Here is a 25,273-nt window from a genome sequence, read left to right on the forward strand (position 1 = left end):
TTGTCACAGGATTTTTTTTTAATTTGCTAAACTTTATTGAGCATGACTGATAATCGGTATTTAAAACTGAAAAAGATGATAACTTTCTCAGCAATACATGACAAATTTGCTGATGTTCAAGACTCCATTTTATGTAGTAGTAGCAGCAACTGTTGTTGTAGGTGCTCTTGTAGTTGTTGTAGTTGTGGTAGTGGTGGCAAGAAGCCTGAAAAGCAGGGATAACAGGGTGGCCAAGTTGTTTGTTGAGACCTGTAAGAAAATCATAAAGACAGTTAGAAATTTAGCAAAACTATACATCAATTATGCAGTAGATGTTGTAATTTTGTGGTTTAAAACAGAGGAAATAAATGATTCTCACCTCATTGGAGTTTGAGCCAGAGTTAGAGCGAGCAAATCGCTGGTGCTCCATCTGAAGAGAACAAAGAAACTCAGTCATTCTGCAGTTGACTTTGACTTCAGTAGACCAAATTAACTTCTTACTATTTCATGTTTAGTGGTTTTACGTTTCTGTACTTGCTAATACACATACATGTCACCTGTCTCATTTAACAGAACCTTTACAGCAGCCATTGGTGGCTTTCCTTTCCAATAAAATCTAATTGTCAGCAAACAGAGTTTAGTTGAACAGAACCCTTGGAGGAGTACCAAATACAGTTATGCCAAGAAATATTTTTACTTTTTTTCTATTAATTTCTTTATCATAACACAATCAAGAAATGAAATGGGAATATTCTAAATGTCAATGTAAAACTGTCTCTAAAATTATCTGCTTTTGTTGACTTTTTCACGGAAAAAATGATTTATGCTATTTAATAGATTTTACAGCAATCAAACGCTTCTTGAAATTGCTTGCCCTTATAATTGAGGTTCAAATACTACATGGCTTACGCGTGTAATAGGTGCTTGAAAACTCTGTTAGAAATTAAATGAGTGCTAATAAATGTATTGATATGTATGTGAAACAAGAAAATAAACTGCTGTCATGACACACAAGAGGAGAATCAATATTCACTGCAAAGTAAAATTAAAATTTACATATTTAAGCTTCTTTACAGTCCATTAAAAGAAAAATGGCTTATCACTTACTGGTGTAGCCACAATGAGGCTCAGGAGGCATCCAAGAATAAGTGCTACCTTCAGCATGGCTGCAGTGATTTCAGCTGTTGGAACATAAATAAAGTCTTTATCAAGCAAATAAATTGGTTCAATTGTATAAAGAAATTAAGCATAAATTCATATAATCACCTTAGAGTCTTCTCTGCTTTGAATTACTTGACAGGAAGGTTGTGTTGAGCTGAAGTTTGGACTCCATTTATATAGAGTATCTGGATCAGGGTGTTGAGAAATTTTCCATTTTAAAAATGCAACCTAGTTGTAATGTCTAATCAGGGATTAGATACGGAAACCACACCTTGGCAGCTGTGATAACATGACCACATGTTTCTTTTTTTACATAATCCATAAATCCACAAAATTACAGCAGAAGATTTTTTCATTCTTGATCCCTTAGTGTTGAAACTAATTGATACCAGACGTTTTGACATACATCACAGGCAACACCCAGAAGAGTTTGCAGTCAGAGATGTCCACTCATGTTCTTTTTTAAATGTTTTGCAAAATATCTAGATATTTTCTCTTCAATCAGCTTGAATTGTATTATGAAAACTTCTGTCATGTTTGTATCAATAATATTCAAAATGTTATAAATGGGACAGCACAAGTCAAATCTTGCACTTATGCAGTTAATTACAGCACAAGTTCATGTCGTTCCTGAAGTCTTTCATTTCAACATTGAGTTGGCCTCTGGTGTATTGTTACTGAGTGTGAAAACTTATTGTATAATCATTCTTTCCAGAAAGATCATCAGAGACTGTATGGCGTGTCAAAGACAACGACAAAAGCCAGGTGAGCAAAAAATGTCAGATCTTCCTATTGACAGAATCTCAACTGATCTTCCACCATTTACTTATGTTGGTGCTGATTACTTTGGACCAATAGAAGTGAAGAGAGGGAGAGCTATTGTAAAAAGATATGGAGTTCTCTTCACATGCCTAATCTGTCGTGCAGTTCACCTTGAGGTGGCACATTCTCTCGACACAGATTCCTGCATAAACTCCATTAGGAGATTAATCTGCCGCAGAGGACAAGTCAAGGAAATCCAGTCGGACAACGGAACCAACTTTGTCAACTCAAATTGTGAGTTGAAGCAAGCCATGTTAGAGCTGAAGCAAAGCAAAATCCAAAAATGCTTAGCACAAGATGGCATAAAGTGGACTTTTAACCCTCCTTATGGAGCCCATCATGGTGGTGTATGGGAGCGCCTGGTGCAGGAAATAAAGAAAGTATTGTGCTCCATTACAAACCAGCAAGTACTAGATGATGAAGGCTTGCACACAGTTTTATGTGAAGTGGAGGCTATATTAAATGATCGCCCGATTACACATTCTTCTGAAGATCTCAATGATTTAGAGGCTCTTACTCCAAATCATTTGCTCCAGTTAAAAGGTAAGCCTGTGCTGCCACCAGGTTTGTTCAAAAAGGAGGACCTGTACATGCGGAGACATTGGAGGCAAGCCCAATACATTGTGGACCTGTTCTGGAAACGGTGGGTGAAAGAATATCTCCCTATGTTGCAAGAGCGACGGAAATGGAACAAGACTCGCAGGAACTTTGCCATTGATGATGTGGTGCTTGTTGTTGACGAGGCTGCACCAAGAAATTCTTGGCCTATTGGACGCATCACAGAAACCATGGCAGATGCAAGTGGATTGGTTTGACGTGTTCGAGTCAAGACAAGAATAAATGAGCTGGAGAAGCCGATCAACAAAATATGTCTCCTGCTGGAGGCTGTGTAGAGACGACAGCAAATGTTTGTCTCCAACTGAGCTAAGTTCTGGAACCTCTGGCTCTACATTTACACTGATACTCATTTACTGACATGCTGTACATCTCATTCTGCTACCTACACTTTTTATGCACACACAGACCATGCACATGGACAAGAGAAGAACGTGGAAGTCATAGAACATTGACTGTTTTTGCCTTTTTTAATTTTTCACTAAGAAGACGTATGGACTACAAAAAAAAACCCCAAAAATTGTATAACATGGATTACTGCATAAGTTAATGTTTAAATGAAGTATTTGTTAATAGAAAATATTGAAGAGCTAAGTCTGTTAATGATATTAATTTTGCATTTGTTAATGGCCACTTATGCAGATGTTAGATATAATTCTTGTACATGAATTAGGGGCCAGGATGTTGTGGTCATTAATGCTAAAGTTTTTTAGTTTATAATTTCTACCAATTTTGTTTTGTTCTTTGGGTAGTTAGAATATATTTAAGTTAATTTAGAAGCAAAATTTGTAATTAATTTTTATATTTGGAATTGTTTAGATTATGTTAATTGTTAGATCCTCCCATTAATTTGAGTAATTAAGAACACACCGGGTGCTTGGTGGAGGTGGATTGTTTGGTAAATGTCTGGTGTGGACGGGAGGTTTTGAAAAATGATTTTTTGACCGCTTGTTTACACTTTTATACACTTTTTTATACCTTCAAACATTAAATTGAGATTATTTTTCGTTTCGACTAAGTTACAAGACCTTTTTTGGTAATTATTTTATCTCTACTTTTACAATAAATAAATCAATTCGGAAGTGCGTACAAATCCAAAACCACCTGTTACCACCCACAGACTTTATTGGAATTTTTGGCTTTTTAGGAACGGAAGGCTGCGACACCCAGAGTCTCTCAACCTTCAGTTGTCATCTCTGGTGTACTGTCCCTGAATGTGGAAACAACATTTCTATCATTCTTAATTCTTTCCAAGATAGTATGAAAATTACTGTGCCTCCCACACTATTTTGTTGCAAGAAAAAACAAACATACAAAAAAAACTAGTAAACAATGTGTGAAATGACATTGTAGTGTGAGCATATTTCAGCTAAAGAGTGGTTTTCAGAGAACTGCAATCTCACTAGTAAGTTGCAGTTTAGACAAAATAAGAGGCTGCAGTTGTGAGCATTTCTTCAAATGATTCTTCATGTGGTCAAATGGAGTTTTTTCTCTCTGGCAATGACTTGTTTTTATTTTCAATAAAATGTCTTACTCAGAGCTGCTTAGCTCCATGTGACATTCACTATTAAAGTCCATGACAAATGATTAACCATGTAATGAAACTAAGTAAACGTCACCCATCTGTTTATCATTTGCCTTCAATTCACAATCAAACACACAAATAGTTGAAGAAAGCGGTTCAGAAAAATGTGTTCAAAATTTTAGAACTTACCGGTAATTGGATTCTTCACATGAATGTACACAGAGGCTTTAATGAAAGAAAAGAGTCATCATAATTTTTCTTTTTTTGCTGAGCTTTATTGGGCACAAAACCAAACATGACAGCAGGTTTGATCCATGTTTCAATGATATTGGAAACTGATTTCCAATGTCATTGAAAATTGAGATAAAAAAAACAATGACAACTTTCTCAACACATGACAAATTTGCTGATGTTCAAGACTCCATTTTATGTAGTAGCAGCTGCTGTTGTAGGTGCTTTTGTAGTTGTTGTAGTTGTGGTAGTGGTGGCAAGAAGCTTGGCAAGCAGGGATAGCAGCGTGGCCAAGTTGTTTGTTGAGACCTGTAAGAAAATTATACAGATAGCTAGAAATTTAGCAAAACTATGCATCAGTTATACAGTAGATGCTGTTGATATGTGGTTTATTACAGAGACAAGAAATATTCTCACCTCATTGGAGTTTGATCCAGAGCGAGCAAATCGCTGGTCCTCCATCTGAAAAAATAAGTTATTTGCCTTTGTTTACTTTTCAACAGAAAAAGTCATGTAAAAAATAATTCATATCCCTCTTAATAAAAAAATCAAATCAAACTCTTTACAATTGCTAATCAAAATTTCTATTCTACAATTTTTCTATTGGACCACTCTTGATGTTTTATTCCTTAAAAACAATAAAAACAATTTAGTAAACAATGTATGAAATGACATGGTAGTGTGAAAATATGTCAGCTGGACTAGCAAGTGATTTTCAGAGAAGTGTGGTCTCACTCGTCAGTTGTGCAGTTTAAGAAGCTGCACTTGTGAATTTTTGTTGAGACGATTATTCATGTGGTAAAATGGACAATCAGGGTTTATCAGCCTTTAGTTTGACTCTCTGGCAACATAACAGGTTTCCATTCTCAGGAAAAGCTCCTACTGAGAGTTGTTTAGCACCTTGTGCTATTCACTGATACAAACTATGGCAGATGAAAGGAAATATTATGAAACTAAGAAAAAGTTCCCCTTTGGTTCTTCATCTTGTCATCCATTCACAGTCACAAACAGGGAGGTTTAAAGTAAATTATTCATGAAAATGTGTTTTAGGATTCTCCATATTGTCACCCTCCTAAAATAATGGCATAAGTCATTTTGGGACTAAAACATATTTCACAACAAAAGAGGGTTTTTTTCTTCTTTTTTGTCAAAATCACTTTTGGTAAAAAAAAATTTAAAAAAAAGACTACGGCCATTGTTTTAGGAAGGTAACAACATGAATATATTCAGAGGCTGCAAAGAAAGAAAAGAGTTGTCACAGGATTTTTTTTTAATTTGCTAAACTTTATTGAGCATGACTGATAATCAGTATTTAAAACTGAAAAAGATGATAACTTTCTCAGCAATACATGACAAATTTGCTGATGTTCAAGACTCCATTTTATGTAGTAGTAGCAGCAACTGTTGTTGTAGGTGCTCTTGTAGTTGTTGTAGTTGTGGTAGTGGTGGCAAGAAGCCTGAAAAGCAGGGATAACAGGGTGGCCAAGTTGTTTGTTGAGACCTGTAAGAAAATCATACAGATAGCTTGAAATTTTTGCAAAACTGTGCATCAGTTATGCTGTTGTTACGTGGTTTATTCCAGAGACAAAAAATATTCTCACCTCATTGGAGTTCGATCTAGAGCGAGCAAATCGCTGGTCCTCCATCTGAAAAAATAATTTATTTGCCTTTGTTTACTTTTCAACAGAAAAAGTCATGTAAAAAATAATTCATATCCCTCTGAATAAAAAAATCAAATCAAACTCTTTATAATTGCTGATCAACATTTCTATTCTACAATTTTCCTTTGATGATCACTCTAATTTCTAATCTAATCCCTCCACAGATTTTCTATCATATTGAACTTGGGTTTATTCCTACTCCACACCATGGATGTTTCTTGCAGAGGTCAAACCATCTCAGCATGAAAAAATTTAAAAAACCTTGAGAATATCTGACTTAATTCTTCTACAATATTGTCACTTACTGGTGCAGCCACAATGAGGCTCAGGAGGCATCCAAGAATAAGTGCTACCTTCAGCATGGCTGCAGTGATTTCAGCTGTTGGAACATAAATAAAGTCTTTATCAAGCAAACAGATTGGTTCAGTTGTATAAAGAAATTAAGCACAAATTCAAATAATCACCTTAGAGTCTTCTCTGACTTGAGTGACTGTCCCACAGGAGGTTGTTGTGCTGAGCTGAATTTTGGATTCCTCTTAAATACAGTATCAGGATCAGAGAAGTTTGGAAATTTTCCTTTTTAAAAATGTAATCTGGTTGCAAATTCTAATCAGGGATTAGATACACAATCCACACCTTGATAGCTCTTATGTGTAATAAAATTGTTCAATGTTATAATCCATAATAAATCCATTAAATTACCACTGTTAACACCATTCTTGATCTACCAGTATTCAGACAAATTAGTAAGCTGATGCCAGACCTTTTGATTAGAAATGAAGGGCCTTTCAATACAGGGAACACACAGATGTGTTTGTGTTCATGAAACACATCTGAACACAAACACATCTGTTTGTGTTTGTGTTCGTGTTTGCAAAATATCTAGATATTAACTGGTCAATCAACCTGAATTGTATCATAAAATTTTCTGTCATGCTTTTGTGTTAAGAATAGTAACCTGTTATTCTGATGCTTTATCTAAGTGATTATTAGGTTGTCTTTTGAAATATTTGATCGAACATGCTATAACATCTAATTCAGTTGCAAGTACACAACAAAGCAAAATTGTGAATCTTAAATTATATTTAATATTGTTTTTTTTAAACAATAGAATTGGTGTCCCCTCCAATGCCCTTAGTAAAAGCATCACTGAAACTGCAACTTTGTATAAAACAAAAAAAATAAATTAATTAAAGGTCACTTTAAAAGAATATAAGATCCAGTTCATTGTTAAATATCTTCAATTCAATAAATTGAAAAAATAAATAAAAATTCAAGTTACTGGTACTCTAATTTTGAGTAACTTGGTGAAAAGAGAATTTAAATGGAACAAACTGTCTGTTGGATTTTAACATGTTCATTTGTCATCTCCTAACGCAACTTTGCACTTTTCAAAATGTCAACTTTTCATGCTTTTTAATGTCCTTTTGAAGATGTGCTAAAGGTAATTGTTGTGACATTTGCAACACAAAATGCTAGTAATAAATGTATTCTCAAGAAATATATGAAGTCGCAGCACCGCCTTTTACGGGTAGGCAGGATTCTTGTATTTACTTATCTATTTATTTTGTACTATGCCATATTTCTGATGACAATATTATTAAAATTGAAATTTGAGACAGATGCAAAATCAAGAACATTCACATTCAATTGAAAACAATTTCATTTGACAAAATTATTTATTTATTTATTTATTTAAAATGTAGTCAAAGCAAAGAATAAGTTTCAGTTAAGTTGTGGCAAATATTCCCCCAGGCCTTTTCCCCTCAGCAGTGATGTTTCTTCTTTCCTCGTAACATCTATGGCTCAAACAGGAAGGGAAAGCTGCCGTTACCCTGAAGAAAAAATAAATAAATTAAGTATGGGGGGAAAATTCTCAACAAATAGTTTGCATATGTAAACGGAGTACCTCATCAGTCCCAGGACCAGTTGCATCACCACGGGGATCAGGGGGAACAGTGGTGGACTCTTTCTTAGGCCCTGCTGGCCATGTCTGGCAAAGACCACAGAGAAAGTTACGAAATGATACATTTTGAGAGCACTTGTTTAAAATGGAAAAAAACAAAATAAATATTTCACCTTTTCTGTCTGTACCTTAGAGCCCTGCTGAAATAGAAGGTGAATTACAGTTAGATCAGCCGATTTCAAATGTGCATGCACTAATCACAACGCAGTTAGCAAATTATTAAAAAGCACAGAGTTGACTCAATAAAGAAAAGACGTAAAATTTCCTAGAATATGTATTTCAAAAAATACATAATTTCTGTTTCAAGCCGGAAGTGCACAAAATGTTGCTGAATAGATAATACCTCCTTATTAAATAAAAAATAATAATCACACTTTATTGTCACTGGGGCATACATTCTGCAGGTAAGCATTAGAAGAAGTATAAGTGAGTGATCAACACTGTCAGTGGTGCACCAAGCAGACAGATGAGCTGTCTGGTTGGTTTAGTAGCCAGACATCATTACAACACACTTACCACATCCACGCTGCTCTGACTCAATAGGCTCAGCTGTGTTATTATCATTAAGCCTTAGCGTTGAGTAATCTAAGTTTATTGCTCAAGCTTTTAATTCAAAGTGATACACACAGTAAAATGATTTCATTGGTTTAATTTAAACCACAATGACCACTGAATGATTTTCTAAGAGAATCATAATTAGACAGGTTATCATAGCTCCGTAGCCATGCATTCTTGGTCTATGTTTATGTCCTAGATTTGTTGTCCTTTTTCATTATTCCTTGTTGTAAAGCACTTTGTGATTCTTTAATTGCGAAAGGTGCTACATAAACAAAATTACTTACGAATTACATGAAATCTTATTTGAATAGTACGTGCATTTTATTTCTACATCACCTTTCCCAGACAACAGTAAAAATAGTAAAAAGCAGCAAAAGCAATAAAAATACAAAGAAAGAGACATTTACTAAGGTGCATCTTAACAACATAAAATTCTCACAGCAGGAAATGTACCAGTCAGGATAAAACGCTTGTTTAAAAAAGACTGTCTTGTTAAAACACCAGTAGAGTCCAACGATCATAAATAGTTTAGGAGTTAATTCCCCATTCTTGGACTATTTATCTATTCACAAATATATATATATTGGAAGGTATTTTCTATTTTAAAAATTACCTGCAGTGGGAGTTGTGGTCTTTGTGTGGTTCTTTCCAGTTTCTGCTGTCCATTGTTGGGCAGAACTGCAGGGTTCCTCTGCTGGGCATAGCCATACCGGGGTACAAAGTAAGAGTAGCCCTAAAAAAAAATTTTTTTTAATGAATCATCTAAATTTTAATTAACGTGATGCTTACAAATGGGTCAGTTTGTGTAAATAAAAACCTGCTGTCTGTGAAGCTGTGGGAATCCAAAAGATGGATACTGAAACTGTGGATACATCTGCAAGAAACATTGAAATAAAAAATAAACTCTTATCAGTGTGGAGATCCTTGCGTCATGTGCATTGGTCAAACAATCTAATTGCATGATCCTTAAGTTGTTGGTCTGTTACCTGGACCGGGTTCTGGGCTTGCTGAGGACCGTTGGGATTGTTGGGGTCTTGTGCTGGTCCAAGCTGGTCTTGCTGCCCATTAGGGACAAGCATGGGTGTTAGCTGGTTGCCTTGGTTGGGAAGCAGCAGCTGTGGCCCCTGGGGACCAAAAGGACCTGCCAGTTGGGGGTTCAAATTCAACACCTGTGGGGTGAGCAAGACTTCCGGGGTTTGCTGCTGCAGAACATACTGGGGTAATATTGAGCCCTGGAGAAAGTAAAAGCACATTTTAATCCATTGTTTTAAATGTAGAGAACAGGAAAACGGAAATGTTTTAGCAGCTTTTTAAGCACCTGTGTTTGTCCAAGAGCTGCAAGAGTCAATCCATTCAGTCTCAGGATCTGATCAACAAAATGGTGAAATTAGATCAACTTATTTCATTTATTGCATAACAACAAATGCAGATATTTAAATGTGATTTACCTCATTGCTGTTGCTTGCAATAATTCCAATCTGAACCTTCAAAAAGACGTGCAGAATATTTAATCTAATGTTGAAATAACATACTTTGTTCTTGTGTAATAATGTTGGATCTAATTGAAACTCACTGGCAGAGCAAGGCTTGACCTAAGAAGGCAGATTACCAGAAGGGCACTTTGCAGCTTCATCATGTCCTGCAGTGAGTCGAAACATGCACATTTTGTTAAAGGTTCATAAAATACCAGTCGCCTCAAACTTCTTCAAAATCTCAGGGCGTCAAGCTCATCTTACCGTTGCTCTTCTCTTCTCTCCCTTTCAGTGTCTGCCTCCTCCTTCAGGTCCAGATGCCTTTTAAATTGTCAGAATGTGAGTTTTAATAGTCCACTAGCAACGCATCCCGACAATATGCGGTCAGAATGACAGACATTTCTCATGACAACAGACTCAGACACTTACAACATAGAACTGCTAAGTCTGTCATTAAATGTAAGTCATGTCTCTGAGCACCATGACATGCCCTGTGTGGAGTTGTTCATAACTCCGCAGAGATTCATAATCTCTGACTGTGTGTACTTTCTACCTGCAGAGATGACAGAATCTGCAGACTGTCTTAGTTTTTTGCACCTCGTTGACACTTTTTCATATCTTTGACAAACTTACTCAAGACACTCATTCTCTTCATGATTACATGCATCTGTTAACACTGGTAGCATCTAATTAAGTGCATTAGGAGGAACACAATTTTTTGCATGTCATGAGAAAAAAGGAAGAAAAAAGGGAGCAGAGAGCTCATGATCAGACATTTGAAAAATCATTCGTGCCAGGTGGATAGATCCTGATGTCTAAAGGACCACAGTTAATTCTGTTATAGTAGATCCTGTCTGCAGATTTATCTACTATACCTGCTTTATCCTTGTTAGAATGACCCAGTTAAAGTCTGGACGTAAATCCAATTGAGGACTTTTAGGAAGACATGAAAATGAAAGTTCACAGATGCTTCCCTTTGCAAATAATAATGGTCTAAAAGTTCAGGCTTTAGATGTTTAAAGCTGTTAGAGAAAAGACTTACAGCTGTAACTGTAGTTCTGTAATGCACAGTTCAATGTGTGTGTTGACTCACACTTTGATTGAAACCCAATCAATTTTCTTTCCACTTCAGATTATGCACTACACCAAATGTGTGTGACTTTCACACATTGTTACAACCACAAACTTCATTTTGAGGCCGTGGCATAGTGCAAAAGTTGCAAAAGTACACTTTTTCACAGTCCTTTAAATAATGGTTTCAATCAGCCTTCAGTAAAAAGGCTTTCTGCCAGTCTCTGGATTTTCCTAGGAGCATTTCAGTTTTCTATTTGATTGATTTTATTTCATATTGTAAATCCATGGATTTTTTTTCAATTTGCTCTGTGTTTTGGTTTATTTCAGTTTGGAGGTTTTTTCGGTTCTCAGACCATGTCCCAGTTTTATAACTACCATAACTTTCCCTCATTGCATATCAAACTGTATAGCATTTATTTGTAGTTCTTTTTGACACACTCTCTTAACTATCTTTCATGCTGTATCTCACCTCAGTTTTATTTATGACTTGCCCTGTTGGTTTATGTTTTAAAAAAAAAAATGCAGCTTCAGATTCTTTGAAATTCACATTGAACTTTTAAATTTAAAGTTCAATTGTTTTCAAATCCCTTGTGTGTAATGCATTTTTAGTTTCCATTTTGGACCTTTATTCAAAAAGGCCCATCTAAACTGTAACATTTCAAGCTATTCTCACTTTTTGGGTTGCTGGAAGTCCTAAAGTTTGTTGAAGACAGGTAGAGGTAGTTGAATCAATACAGATATTTCAGTGGAATAGGCTAAGCATTTCTAAACTATCCAGTTTTTTGTACTTTTTTTAACAACCAACCAGTTATAAAACCTATATGTTGAAGTTAAAACCTAAGTACACATTGGAGCACAGAAAGGAGTGCAGAAGAGAACAGGTATTAAATTTCTCATCTGTGATATAATTGTGAAATCCAGCATTATGGCTACAGCTTCATTTTTATTTTACTGATGCTCATCTTTAGCAAAGGCTGTGAGATTAAATAGATGAAAAGACAATCACATACACCTTTAAAGCAAAAGTTGTGAAAACTTTACTACGGTGGTCAGTTCTTTAGCCAAATGCATTGGGGTAAGAACTTGATTAATATGACACAGCATAAAGCAAACACAGAGGTGGCCTTGAACAAACACTGTAAAAACTGGGTTTGGACCAACTCTCAGTGGTCCAAACCCAGTGTAGCATTTCTAAAGAAACATGTTTATGTTTGAAGGAATAATGTTGCTTGTAAGCTTGTAAATTGTCACTGACAACCTTTATTGCTTTGCAAACGTATTCTAACTCCGTGTCTTTTACATTTTGTCACCATACAGTTAATACTCAATTTATTTTATTGGAATTTCATGTAAGTAACATCAAATTGCAAAATAGAAGAAAAAAGAATGAATGTTCTTTTTTTTTTTTACAAATAAATATGAGATGTATAGCATACTTTTTTCTATTCCCTTTACTTCAGTATGCCTAAATAAAATCCAACCAGCTGCCTTCATGTCACCTAATCAATATCAATATGTAAATTTGTGTGTAATTAAATAATAAGTCCAGCAGTTATGGAGGATGGACACCAAATATTCCAGATTCATGTGATTCTTTTTAATTTACTGTTATGTGGTACATTGTGTTGGTCAGGCACATAAAATACCAACAAAATGTTTTGAGGTTTGTGTAACATGACCCAATGTGAAAAGGGATGTGAATACTTTTGCATCCCTTTGGCCACATGCCAAACAAACACTCTTGAAAATGTATGTAAGCACAACATAGAAGTATTTTAATTGGTTATCAATAAAATTCTACTCTTCATTGTCATGTCCTGATATTATACCCTTTTATAAATCTTGTTATTTCAGCTATTTCAGAATGATACGTTCTTTGAGTTTTGTTTTATTTACATTAAAATGATTTTGCCCTTTAGATGGCAGCAATGACCAACAACTAATAACTCATAAATGAAGCCAAGTGATGAACTGCATGCTGATTTCAACATAATTTCTTTATTGGAAACAAAGGTACAAAAACTGATTGATTTTGTTTTTGATTCAAATCATGAAGACACATAGAGTAAGACAACATGAGACATCTCTTTGTGCCATGGTGTAGGATTTTGACATATTACCAACATGAACTTAATTAGCATCCTTATTGTTACAAGGAGAAACTGTTGTGGACTCAGTGGGACGTGGAATCTGTAGGCATATGTAGGAAACAATAGAAAACTTAATAAACATGCATGAATGGGCTCACAACTCAGGAAAAATCAGATGAAATTCAATGTTATACCTGTGTGTCCACAGAAGACTTTCCTGCATTTTCAGATTTCACAGTCTGACGCTGCAGAGAAACATTTAAACCCATGAAATAAGTACATCTCACAGACACTCCGAGTACTACTTATGCACATTCTCCACTTCTTACCCTGAATCTTCGGAGTGGATCAGGCTGAACCAGAGGCTGAGCAGGAGGCTGAGCAGGAGGCTGAGCAGGAGCTTGAAAAGGAGCCTGAAAAGGAGCTTGAAAAGGAGCCTGGAAAGGAGCCTGGAAAGGAGCCTGGAAAGGAGCCTGATAGGCAGGCGGTTGCTGCATGACACCACCAGCCATTCCCTAAAACAAAACAGAAAGTCCTCACAATTCTAGGAATTTAATCCTAAAATAATAATATCTGATCTTCAGAGAGAAGTGAGTGATTACCATTTGAAGTTGCTGAGGAGGATTCATTTGGGCCATTTGAGGAATACCCATCACTGGGAACTGGTACTGAACAAGACAGACAAAAATATGAGCTTTAAAAGTCTGAAACAGCAAAGGGGAAGTTTTGTGTCATTGTTGCGACTGCTAACCGGATTGACTGCTGCAGGGAACATGTTAGGAACTGGAGCTCGAAGAGCAAAGGCAGGGAGTCCAGGAACAATCTGTGAGAAGAAAGATGTTCAATTTGTCACATATCTTCATATTAGAGTAACAAGAGATGAGCCTGTGGACTAACCTGAGCTAACTGGGGCTGCCCAATTAAACCAACTCCACCACCAGCCATCAGAGGGGGGTTCAAACCTCCTCCCATCATCCCATTAAGCATCCCAGCATTCATGGCTGCCAACAGTCTCGCGGTCTGCAGAAAACATTAGATTATTTTTTTCTAGTTGTCTTCGGCCTCCTGATAAGTCACAAATTATGCCTACATTCATGATTGTTTCTCACCTTGCCCCCGCTGACCTGCAGAGAATGAGAAGACAAGATATTACATGACTGTGCAACAGAAAGTCACCCAAACTAAACAGAAAGATGCAGACAAACTACACTTACACTGGAGGTGACTGCTGCCACAAACACAGTGAAGAGAAAAAGCTTCATTTTAGCACCTTGAAATCTGCAAAAAGCACTCTTGCTCCAAATATTGGAGGACAACTGTATCTTTCTGCTGTGAGAACACCTTTTTATGTGTCCCAAAGATTATTATGAACCAATTAGAGAGAAGAAAACTGGTGTTTTTGTACTTTGTATTTGTCACCTGCGTGTCATGGGAAGTTGTGAAATGACATCTTCATTATGAAAAGCTTTAAGGAAGGGTAAAAGTCACAAGTTACTATTTTTTTTTAAGATTTTACCTTGGTAACAATTGTTCTCCAAGCAGGTGAACGACCACAGAGAGATGACAGAGGGTTTCGGTGTCTCACATGGAGCTTTAGAGGTTGGTGGAAGCCATTGACTTACAAACCAGTAAGATCCCTTTAATTAAATGTTGTGGATTGTGGTTATTGAAGAAAAACATATGACATCATAATTGTTTTGTATCTAACCATGAAAAACTAATTTAAATGTCTACTTACAGTTTATTGCCAAATCATTTATATCTCTTGAACCTTTTTCTTTTTGTCATGCTGTGACCACAAACTTCAATGTACTTTTTGTGACTTTAGAGGTAATGCAAAATTGAGAAATAGAAATAAATGTTTTTTGTTTGGGGGAAGGTGCTGGGAGACCAATTTGTTTTCATCCCCCTTTAATTTAATACCAGTAAATAAAACCAGGAGAAACTAAATACCTTCATAAATCAGCTAGAGTCCACCTGTGTGTAATTTAATCTCAGTCTTACTGTAGCTGTTCTGTGTTGGCCTGAGGAGTTTGTTAGATAATTTTAGAGAACAAAAACATCATGAAGATCAAGAGACACAGCAGACACTTCAGGGAGAAGTTGATGATAAGATTAACGTTGAGTTGGGTTAAAAAACTAGATCCCAAGCATTGAAAATTTGAGCGAGAATTAATTACTCAACCCATCAACAAACAAAATGGAAGGAGGATGGCACAACTGCGAAGGCTCGTGGTCACTCTGGAGCAGTTGCAGAGATCCAAAAGTCAGGTGGGAGAATCTACTGACAAAATGGCCTGGCCTTTCTCTGGTAAGAAGAAATGCCATGCGTTTCAGGGTTTTCATTTGAAAAATATTAAGAAACAATGTATTTAAAATATCAAATAAAATTTAAGATTAGGGATTTTGTTTGTAATTACCTAATTCATATTCACTTAAGATGAAAAAGATGCATGCAATTTAATTTCTCCATTATAAGCTTTGAGATGAATTCATTATTTAAATGCCAATCTTGCCAACAGCTTCACATCCATGTCACCAGGATCAGACCGTATGAAACTTTACATCTGCTGTTCATCTCAACATACTTATAGACATTGATGCATTTCCTGTGCATAGCCAGTGCTTTTTTTTTTCTCACACGGAGGCTGTCTGGGAATGGTTTCTTTGCTGCTGACTGCGCAGCCCACAGTAACACACATAAACACCATGTGGGGAGTCTGGTCTGGACATTTAATCACACACTGCGGTCGTGTTCCTGGTGAAGAATATTTTCTTGCTTGGATTTTTACATTGTGAAAAATGGTATTTCCCAACTTGAATATGATCATTTCACTCATGTAGGAGATTGGATTGGTTGTGTTCAACCCGTCTGGTCTTTAATTAACAACACAAAGTTTCTGAGCTGAGCAATGATGTGAATGTTGTGGCATGTTTTCATGCAAGCCAAATGAGCAGGTTTCAGCCTGGGAATATACTGGAAATAGGAGTTTGTGTCTATATTTACTCAACTCTGACAAATAAATAACGGCAATCTTTGGCTGTTTGCATCATAATGGTGGTGTATGTTCTTTAAAGTTTTATTTACATGGATATACTTTTAGAGCCACATGAAATATAAATAAAACAGTCGGCAAAGTCTGAGAACTTTAGTTTTTAATCATTTTATTGACCATTTGTTACAATAGCAATTATTTTATGAGGCAAATCTCTGAATGCTGTCAATGCGACAGATCTGTGTTGTATAAAGATTGAATAAATCATGAGAACAGCATGGTCTCATTACTGCTGTTTCTCCTCTGTGTCCATCCCGGAGCATTCTTCCTCCTCTTCATCAACGTCAGCTTTCGTTATAGGAGGCTGCGTCCCCCTGAGACGAGCTGCCACCGAACGCAGAAACCTCAGTCTTCCTCTCGCCTGCACACCACCGCCGCCAGCAGCAACGCCCAGTTGCTGCTGCTGCTGCTGGTTGCTGGGCCCAGCCACTGAGAACAGCTGCACTTGGCCAGGAATCTGCATGGGAGGCTGAGGGCCCGTTCCGGCGTTATTCTGGGGTGCCACAGGAAACAGCATCACTGGCACACTTCCAGCTTGTTGAGCGATCTGCAGATTCCCATTTGCTCCGCCGCCCTGTCCCACAAGAAAAGCCCCACCCTGCTGGAGAGCTGAAATGGGAATAAGCTGCTGCAATGGTGGTTGACCGGGATTTCCAACTGGCTGGATAAAAAGTGACCCACCGAGTTGGACTAAGCGTGCCATGATGGCCTCACCAGCCAGCGGAACTCCATTTTGAACCCCAGGATTGGCAACATTCCCAGTGGTTGCAGCACCCCCTCCATTGTTTTTGAGAAGCGCCTCAGCGCTCCCGGAGGACACACCACCCTGCACCACAACGGCCAGAGTGGGAAAAATAACCCACAGCATGCAGAACATGTTTAATGTCAGCCACAGAAGACGGTCGAGCAGGTACCCAGCTGAGTCCTGTTCGGCTTATATAGAGAGGCACAGATTCAGAGGTGAAGCAGAAACAACCAATCAGAATCCAATAATTTATCTGAAAACAACAACACACTGCTATCACCATGACTAAGGTTTCTTCTTTGGGTTTGTTGCTTTACAGAGAACCATTATTTAGGATTAACTGGCAGCCAAAACCACGGATGAGTGACTTGCAGTTTCAAACCTATTGTTGTTGAAGACACACATTAGTGTCATGCAGTCGAACAGAAAACTGAAAAAACGTTCAAGTATATTGCCAGAAACAGGATTCCTTCTTAACAACCTATCAGAGATGGGCAAAGTAGCCAGAAATTGCACTCTAGTAAGAGTAAAGAGTAGGCATGTAAGACCAAAAAGACTAATTAAGTTCTTAGAAACTGCTCATCTGTTTTGATCATTCATTATTGAACAATGATATAAACAGATGCACAAAATTTAAAGTTATGTGCATGTTCTGGTATTTTAAAGACTAAAATAAAAAAAGTAATAGAAACAAATAACATATTTACAAAATGACACATTTTAAGTGGAAGAAACACTTCTTCATATTTTATTTTCATAAACGTCTGATACTAACACCTATTGCAGGTAATGTGTACCTTTTATTAAAGGGTAAAATACTTCCAGTAGCAATGCATAGCTTATTGTATATTCACTACGCTCAAATGGCTCATCAGCCTCAGCAGATAGAAATCAACATTAAAACAACAAAGCTTGAGTAAAAACAAAAAGTGTCACTTTAACATAAATTGCATGTTTAATTAATTTTATGTTAAAGTATGTTTGTTCTTCATTCAGTGAAGTTACTCACAGTGGGTTGAGATTTTACACAAGTTAACATATCTGTGCTTCATTATAATATTAATTGAGAGTAAAAACTATAGTGTAGTAAAACTAATCCTGAAATTAGAGCTTTCAAAAGCAAATTCTGTCTTTACATGCGGTCATAAGATCTGATAGACAAAAAGTAGCAAGTAATAATTGTTACTTCAAATGAGGAAGCTCAGTGCATTTTCTGTTACCAAAAGTCTTTTCAGTCTTTTCTAGATAAGATAAAAAAACTGACTTCAGCATTTTGTTGAGATAGTGGTGTAAATACAGCATGCAAGTCTGAGCGTTAAATTTGAAAAGAAAGCTTTCAATTATAAAAGCATACACTGGTGCCTACCAACTGGGACCCACCCAAGTGTGAAAACAACTTTATTTCAGGACATCAGAGAAAATAACAGCTTTTCAGTAATGACAGGATGCAGAGAAATAGTCTGTGATCTTTTTGTGACGTTTCTTTTTTTTGTAACCAATTAAGCTTTTACTCAAAAAACATAAAATCACAAGACATTTACTAACATGTTACGTGACACAGATACACATTTACAGTAGTATCATAACACAAGGGTTTGAAATTACACTAACTTTAAGTAATTTTAATGATTAACTCTACTCTAATTCACTCTACATACAGTATATTATTTTAATCTCAGCATCACAAAGTGTACAATCTCTTCTCTGTTAATGCATAAACTTTACCCCTGTGTGGAATGCAATAGAAAACAGTATTTGGACAACACTAGCTAAAATCAAATATAACATTCTCGGAAATAAATGTATTGCTCTAAGCTACAAATTCCCTAAAATAATTAATTGACCGCCTTCACCCTAACGCAGGGTAACAACAATGATTACCAACACTTTGCTATTCCTTGTGTGGAAAATGTCTTTAAAAGTTTCCAAAATTCTCAGTGGGAGGTGAGAGCAGAGGTGAAACTCAGAAAAGCAGGTTGACGTCCACATCCTCTGTGGAGAAATAGGTTTACAGAGAACAGTGAGCCGGACTGATATATATTGACATATGTTCATGTATTGACAATTAGCTGGAGACAGGATAAACATATAGGAACATTTGGTAAAATCTTCACCCTACCTGTGATTAGACCATAATCATAGGTAAAAAAAAAAAATTAATAATATTCAAGCTCACAGTAAATGATATAGTTTCATAAGTGGTAATGTTCTCACCATCTTTGATGCCAAAGCAGGAGGTCCACTCTTTCAGGGTAACTTGTTTGTCCTTGTCAGCATCACACTCCTGGAAGAAGACAGAGGTGCAGTGCTCCATCGGCACCAGGGGAACCCTGAGTGGGGCCAGCTCTGAGTGGGACAGGGACCTGCACAGGATGAGCAGCGGGTGGATTTTCATCACGCTGATCAGATATAGTTTAAGTAATCACATGTTTTTGTTGTTAATGCAACAAAAAACATTGACAACAAAAACGTGTTCTTTTCTTTTGTGAAATACACAGGAACAGTGGCTCTCAAAAGTGTACATCTTACCAATTAGAAATTATACAATAGCAGGATTTTACATAGTTCTAGGGAAATACAAACAATTTGTTAAAAGAACACAAAAAGAGATGCATTCACCAATTTAAAATGTCAAAGGCAAATTATTTTTGAGCGAAAGAATATTGAGAACATATGAAGAAGCAGCTTTGTTCATAAGCAATAAAATCCAGCTTTTGCTTTAAATGTAATACCAAGATTGGTAGTAATTTTGATTAAACTGATCATCTTTTATTGTGAATTATTTAACAAAATGGATTCCTAGCATACACTATGTTGGGATTATTTAATTAATTCAATTTGAAATAAAGACAAATATTTCTTTGTTTAATTTGGACTAAAGAAGCAAATACTACAGAGTATTTTTCTTTATTTCTAAACCCAAACTTTCATTTCGCTTTTGGAAACATTTGTCCCAATTAGCTGTGAGTGAAGCATGGATGGTGAAAATGTACCTGTCAGAAGGATGCTGGTCCAGCTGAGCAAACTGCCAGTGAACCGGATATATGTACATGTTGTAGTTCTTTTCAAAGTCCTGCGCAAGGAGCTCAACAGAGTGATTGCCAGCGTGAAGACGTTTCTCGTTTTCAAAAATTTTCTTCACCTTCAAAAATGAAACAAAAAACCGATAACTTTCAAACAACAAATCTACAGCTGATGTTTCTCTTAAAAAAATTAATAGAAAATAAAAAAGTCAGTTAGAAGGTCAATAAAAACAACATAAGTCTGAATCAGGTGAAGGTTTTTATGAATTTTTCAAGGTCTTGCTATGGTCTGTTGACATTGTTAATACCTGCACTATCCTAGTATGGGGCAAGAAATGTCAAAGTGTGGTGGTAAATAATGTTTTTTATTAAGAAAATGCTGGTCTAAAATGAAAAAAAAAGATACATTCAAACTCAAAAAGAGAAGAACAAGCTTCCATTACAGAAAAGTTGTGTGTCTTACTCTAAAACGCTGTTTTGGGGTGAGGAAGCCCGGGGAAATGGAGTCATGCTCATAGAGCTGCAGAAGCACGTTTTTTAGCCAATCTCTCATTCGCAGAGGAAACTGGACCAGTTCATTCTTCACACACTGAGGAATTACTGAGAGAGGAGGACACACAACAAACAGTTCAAAGGTTTCCCCCAAAAGTTTTCTTCAACAGAGACCTGCCTAGTCCTCACATTTGCATGGGCCAGTGTAGTCCAGATGAAGCTTGTAGCCTCTCTTTGTGCCCTCCAAGTTACACTTAGTAGCAAAAAGCTCACACGACGTATCATATGTTTTGTTATCTGTCCCACAAACCTGAACAGACATAAAGACCTTTAATGATGAGACTCTCCAGTTGAATCAGTAGTATTTTGCACATACTTACATGTTCAAATGTATTCATGCTGCTTGGGCACTCTAATGGGTCTTGACACACACATCCAGGTTTACTATCCGCATCCAGTTTACATGTCTTTCCTCGCTTGCACCGAAAATTGTCACATGGATCTAGAAGAAAATGCAAAAACTCCATTTGTTTACCATACATCAGAATTACAACAAAATGGCTTATTTTATAGATGGTTCTTCTTGTGGAAACCAGTGAGCAGTTACTGGCTGCATCACCTACATCCCTCTATCATTAGAGCTGGTACAGTCATTAATTTCATACCCATCTGCCTGATTCACTCCTTAAGCTATGGAGCTTCATATTAATCCTGCAGAACTTTGTTTTGGCAGTGACTATGAAGCCATGCAGGCACTATTCATGTGGAAGTTGGACCAAAGTGGTCCAGTCAGCAGATTCCCTGTGAGACTGTTGGGATAAGGCATTAGTCACTGGGTGGTGAACACTGCTGGTCAGAGACCATGGAAGACATTTTAGTCCACAGGATAAACACTGTTCATTTTATCTTCCATCATTATATATTTTGGTTTTTAAAGTTTCCATTTAAAAGTAACTCAACTAAGTTTATATATCAAATTTATAGTGTCAACCACTTACGATTAACCGTTTCTTAAGACTTTTGCCTTTGTTTTAAAATTTATAAAAGCACTTTTTAGGTTATACATTATCCTCTTGGATTTTTGTCTTTAAAGTTAGAAGTATAAATCATTTACAATAAGCACATTCACCAGGTGTCAAAAATATAGCTGAATAAAAACAATGGAAATTCTTATAATTTAATTGAAGATATTTCAAACTGCACAAATTTAAGTTATAAGTTGGTCTGATCTGAGAAGTCTGTAAAGAGCACAAGGCTCATTTAACACACATCTGGTCTGAGCCAAATCCGTATGTAGTCCATATAAATTTGCTTGATGGGAAATGCTATTTCTTACTTCTAAGTTGTACTTCTTACAACTTAGTTGCGATTAACATCAAATGAATATTATAATTTTTTTCTTTTTTTATGAAAAATAATCAAGCATTAAACACAAACCTGGTGGAGTTCGTGAAAGATGTACGTCCCCACTCAAAAAGGACCTGGACCGAGGATACAAATCCACTGACCCTCTGATCTGCACTGGATTCACCCCCACTAAGGGACCCTAGAGAAAATGATATGTAAATAAAAAAGTAATCATAATGCTATCTACAATAGCATCATGTTGTGAAATAGCACAGCATTGACAAGTCACTTTTGATGACAATATAATGGGCAGATTCATTCTTTATCTTTTAAACCTTGATATGGTAATGCTATCCAATTTCCTCATGAATCCTCACTACTGACTGGATCATAAAGGGGGTTTTATTCACTTTGTGTGTATAGCTGTATTATGTTCCTAACCACAGTTTTAGTTGAATTAGCTTTTTTATAACTTACACCTCTGGCAGTTCTACAGAGACCTGTGTTAGATCTGCTTGTTTCCTTGATTATGCCATAAGATACTCTTTGCTGTACCTTTATATAGTAGGCTATTTTTTAACTGAAATTTGCTATCTGAATGGTCAAAATAAGAGTGATAAAACCCAGTGTCTCTCAAGCATTTATCCCAGAATTTTTTTCTTGTGCCTTACTGAATAGAAAACATTGGTTAGCCACCTTAAGGACAGCAAATTTACAAATACTTTTACCCATTTTCCATTCCATTTCCTCTTAGCTTTATGAACTACGTTCTCAGTGCTGCTGCCCTCAGACTCCTCACTGTTCAGTTGGCCCTGGTCTTGTATAGGATGTGTTTCATTCCTTTGTGGAGAGTGCTTCCTGGGTCTCTTGTTTTTCTTCTGTTTCTTTGTCTTTCTCTTAGAGAAAGCTCCACTGTCACTCTCATCCTTCCCTTCTTCCTTTTCAGACCGTCGTAGACCAGAAATAAGCCCAACGTTGCTTTGAAATTCTTGATGGTCCATGGTTGCCTCTAGTTTTTCCTTACTGGCGTGTTTTTCTTTTGATTTGGTCGATGAATCCTTGCTCTGATCAGTCATTTCTTCCCTGTCTCCTGCTTCAGGGGATGGCATGTCTTGCATGAGAAGTTCTTTCTCACCCACCTCTTTCTTAGCATATTGAAGATCCTTTTTTGATGGAGACTCTTTGTTTTCAGTTGATGGGTTGAGATCTTCTGATTTCACCTGAGCAGGTATTAATATTCCACTGTCAGTAGCATAATCAAGGTTCACTGGAAGTTCTGATTCTGTGCTGCTCTCTGTTTCCTCCAGTAAGCCCACCGGATCACTTCTTTCAGTCAGCTTGAATGCAGGTTTTTCAGCCTTATCTTTTGCTTTGGCCTCTTTGTCTTCACTATCTTCTTTCTTTTTTGCCTCATATTTTAACATTTTCACTGCTTCTGAACTGTCGTTAGCCTTCTTTTCGTCCATCATTGTTACCTCATCTTCTATTTCTTCTGCTTCTTCATCTTCTTCTGCTTCCTTCGTCAAAAGACCTACCAGTTCTTCTTCACTCAAAAGCACTGCTGTGCGTTTCTCTATTTTTTCTTCCACTTCTTCTCCCTCTTTGTTGGTATTAGTATCATACGCAGAGCTCACTTCCTCATCTTCCGGTTCCTGACTGCTAGCCTCAATGTTGGCCAAAGTGGAAGAGATCTGTGGCCTGTTGCCCTCCATCGTGATGACATCCTTAACCAGGAGAGAGAAGAAAACATCCAATTTACAGTGCTTTGCAAACATATTTGTGTTGTTTTCAATTGTTCACAATTTATGATGTTACAACCACTAACTTGCATATTTTAGTGGGATAAAATTATATTAACCAAAACAAAGTAGTACCAAACTATTAAAAATCTCATCTATGGCATGCATTTATACTCAGCTCTTTTACCCTGATAACCCTCAGTACAATCCAGTTGAACATTTACCAAGAACATTGCAGTGTTAAAATATCTGATGGATTTTTGCTCAAACCTGTTGTGTTTTGTATGAGAGTTTACCTTTTCTGTGGCCGAGTGTGACGTCTCCTGCATTCCATCTTGTTTTCCATGAGATTTACATGTCACCTAATCATAACAGGTATATTGATAATTCATCCCAAAATGAGCATGCATTTTATCTTCACACTATATTTTTTAAAAACGTGTCACTTGATAAAGAAAGGGATGTAATACTTTGCTACTCACAGATGGAGCAAACGTTGCACCTAGAAAGAAAAGGAATATCAAGGAGACCCTCATATCTGAAACATCACAAAGAGTGGAAACCTTTAGTCAAAGAAACAAATTGAAATTCACAGCAAAGCTGACTTTCTACAAGACTTCAACTTGTATTTTGTTTTTCCAGACTAAAACAGAATGCTGCATGTGTATGCAGCCAGCAACTTGGTACTCCACTGTTGTCACAGCTACTGGCCCAGTAGATAGGCCTCACTCTCAAAAGTCACATTCAGGGGTAAAGTAAACATCAGAAGCTACCAGACTGGAAAACGTTGACTAAATCAACAAAGTGAGTGCCAGGACGGAAACAATACAGACATCAGTGGATCTGTCCAGTGGAATTAAAGCTTTGTGGCTGAGTGAAATAAGGCTGACACATGGAAAAGCAACAGGGGTATGTGTGTGAAAATGCATTAAATGTATGAAAACTCTACTTATATCACCTAGTAAATAAAAATACACCTCACATTATTTCAAAATGAACATGATCTTTTTTGAAACTATTCAATATAAAATATGTCATTGTAATTTGTGTGAAATGTGTGCATTACCCCATATATGTAGCTTTTTATTTTACTATCAGCAGTATATTAGTAAATTACAATGTTAATTGTGCGTCAGCTGTGCTGTCATGCACAAAAGCAATACCACAAGATGTGACTTTCAGTGGAATAGCAAAGTCCACCAACCTTTCTTAAATGAGGTAACATTTTAACAAGGCCAGAGGCACTGAAAACATCATTCAGCAGTTTCACTTAATGTTTTTAAATATCTTCTTTTTTACTCACCTTTAGCCTGCTTTGAAGAAAAGAATCACAAATACTTGCAAATAGATTTTACCTGCCTTTTGCTGGAACAAGGAAATTGAGAGTCCTGAAAAAACACCAGAACTTGCTGATGTTGAACCCGTGAAGCTGTCCTTTTGTATGCAATGCTGCACTCACTGTCCTGCTCAAGCTGAAATGAACACAGGAGTTGTTTTTTTTAAGGTCCGGGATGCCACTGCTTTGGGAGGGTCTTTGGGTTGCACAAAGGGTAACATGGGGGCATCCAAAACTGAACCTAAGCTTGGTCAACTGCCTAAAAGAATTTACATTATTTTCTCCAAAGCACAAGAAGTTTAAAAACAATTTATATGTGTTTTCATTTCACCTGTAGCACATAGGTACATTAAGTAATGTAATTGCCAATATCTCATCTTG

The 25,273-nt window shown here is 36.7% G+C and overlaps 4 protein-coding genes and 2 long non-coding RNA genes across 8 annotated transcripts; all 6 read right to left on the bottom strand.

Moving 5' to 3' along the window:
- Positions 1 to 62: 62 nt before the first annotated feature.
- LOC114145400 (MAP kinase phosphatase with leucine-rich repeats protein 3-like) lies at positions 63 to 1,336 on the bottom strand. The gene is made up of 4 exons (XM_028018950.1): positions 1,246 to 1,336; positions 1,087 to 1,160; positions 359 to 409; positions 63 to 249 (listed from the first exon to the last, which is right to left on the bottom strand). The coding sequence occupies exons 2-4, from the start codon at positions 1,141 to 1,143 to the stop codon at positions 130 to 132; spliced, it is 228 nt and encodes a 75-aa protein (XP_027874751.1). The 5' UTR covers positions 1,144 to 1,160; positions 1,246 to 1,336; the 3' UTR covers positions 63 to 129.
- A 3,025-nt stretch (positions 1,337 to 4,361) lies between these two features.
- LOC114145256 (uncharacterized) lies at positions 4,362 to 4,794 on the bottom strand. Its single transcript, XR_003595645.1, has 2 exons — positions 4,751 to 4,794; positions 4,362 to 4,642 (listed from the first exon to the last, which is right to left on the bottom strand). It is a non-coding gene; the product is annotated as an uncharacterized LOC114145256 (long non-coding RNA).
- Positions 4,795 to 5,607: 813 nt separating this feature from the next.
- On the bottom strand, positions 5,608 to 6,514 carry LOC114145255 (uncharacterized). Its single transcript, XR_003595644.1, has 4 exons — positions 6,459 to 6,514; positions 6,300 to 6,373; positions 5,935 to 5,979; positions 5,608 to 5,834 (listed from the first exon to the last, which is right to left on the bottom strand). It is a non-coding gene; the product is annotated as an uncharacterized LOC114145255 (long non-coding RNA).
- A 1,140-nt stretch (positions 6,515 to 7,654) lies between these two features.
- odam (odontogenic, ameloblast associated) lies at positions 7,655 to 10,319 on the bottom strand. 3 transcript variants are annotated; one of them, XM_028018655.1, is made up of 10 exons: positions 10,255 to 10,319; positions 10,092 to 10,157; positions 9,967 to 10,002; positions 9,837 to 9,884; positions 9,505 to 9,750; positions 9,336 to 9,392; positions 9,132 to 9,251; positions 8,074 to 8,097; positions 7,904 to 7,987; positions 7,655 to 7,829 (listed from the first exon to the last, which is right to left on the bottom strand). In XM_028018655.1, exons 2-10 carry the CDS (start codon positions 10,152 to 10,154, stop codon positions 7,794 to 7,796), a joined length of 714 nt encoding a protein of 237 aa, XP_027874456.1. In that variant the 5' UTR covers positions 10,155 to 10,157; positions 10,255 to 10,319; the 3' UTR covers positions 7,655 to 7,793. The 3 variants fall into 3 exon arrangements, with proteins under 3 accessions (XP_027874456.1, XP_027874455.1, XP_027874457.1); XM_028018654.1 differs by having other exon boundaries at positions 8,074 to 8,100; XM_028018656.1 differs by lacking the exon at positions 8,074 to 8,097.
- Positions 10,320 to 13,043: 2,724 nt separating this feature from the next.
- scpp9 (secretory calcium-binding phosphoprotein 9) lies at positions 13,044 to 14,461 on the bottom strand. The gene is made up of 8 exons (XM_028018827.1): positions 14,369 to 14,461; positions 14,264 to 14,278; positions 14,052 to 14,174; positions 13,906 to 13,977; positions 13,757 to 13,822; positions 13,484 to 13,669; positions 13,349 to 13,399; positions 13,044 to 13,254 (listed from the first exon to the last, which is right to left on the bottom strand). Exons 1-8 carry the CDS (start codon positions 14,414 to 14,416, stop codon positions 13,195 to 13,197), a joined length of 621 nt encoding a protein of 206 aa, XP_027874628.1. The 5' UTR covers positions 14,417 to 14,461; the 3' UTR covers positions 13,044 to 13,194.
- Positions 14,462 to 18,338: 3,877 nt separating this feature from the next.
- Positions 18,339 to 25,042, bottom strand: sparcl1 (SPARC-like 1). The gene is made up of 11 exons (XM_028016438.1): positions 24,912 to 25,042; positions 24,039 to 24,094; positions 23,853 to 23,918; positions 22,546 to 23,541; positions 21,908 to 22,016; positions 20,851 to 20,972; positions 20,660 to 20,780; positions 20,442 to 20,578; positions 19,949 to 20,097; positions 19,170 to 19,318; positions 18,339 to 18,947 (listed from the first exon to the last, which is right to left on the bottom strand). The coding sequence occupies exons 2-11, from the start codon at positions 24,090 to 24,092 to the stop codon at positions 18,919 to 18,921; spliced, it is 1,932 nt and encodes a 643-aa protein (XP_027872239.1). The 5' UTR covers positions 24,093 to 24,094; positions 24,912 to 25,042; the 3' UTR covers positions 18,339 to 18,918.
- Between the last annotated feature and the right edge of the window lie 231 nt (positions 25,043 to 25,273).

This window comes from Xiphophorus couchianus, chromosome 5 (genome assembly GCF_001444195.1).
Source record: "Xiphophorus couchianus chromosome 5, X_couchianus-1.0, whole genome shotgun sequence".
NCBI classification, from domain to species: domain Eukaryota; kingdom Metazoa; phylum Chordata; class Actinopteri; order Cyprinodontiformes; family Poeciliidae; genus Xiphophorus; species Xiphophorus couchianus.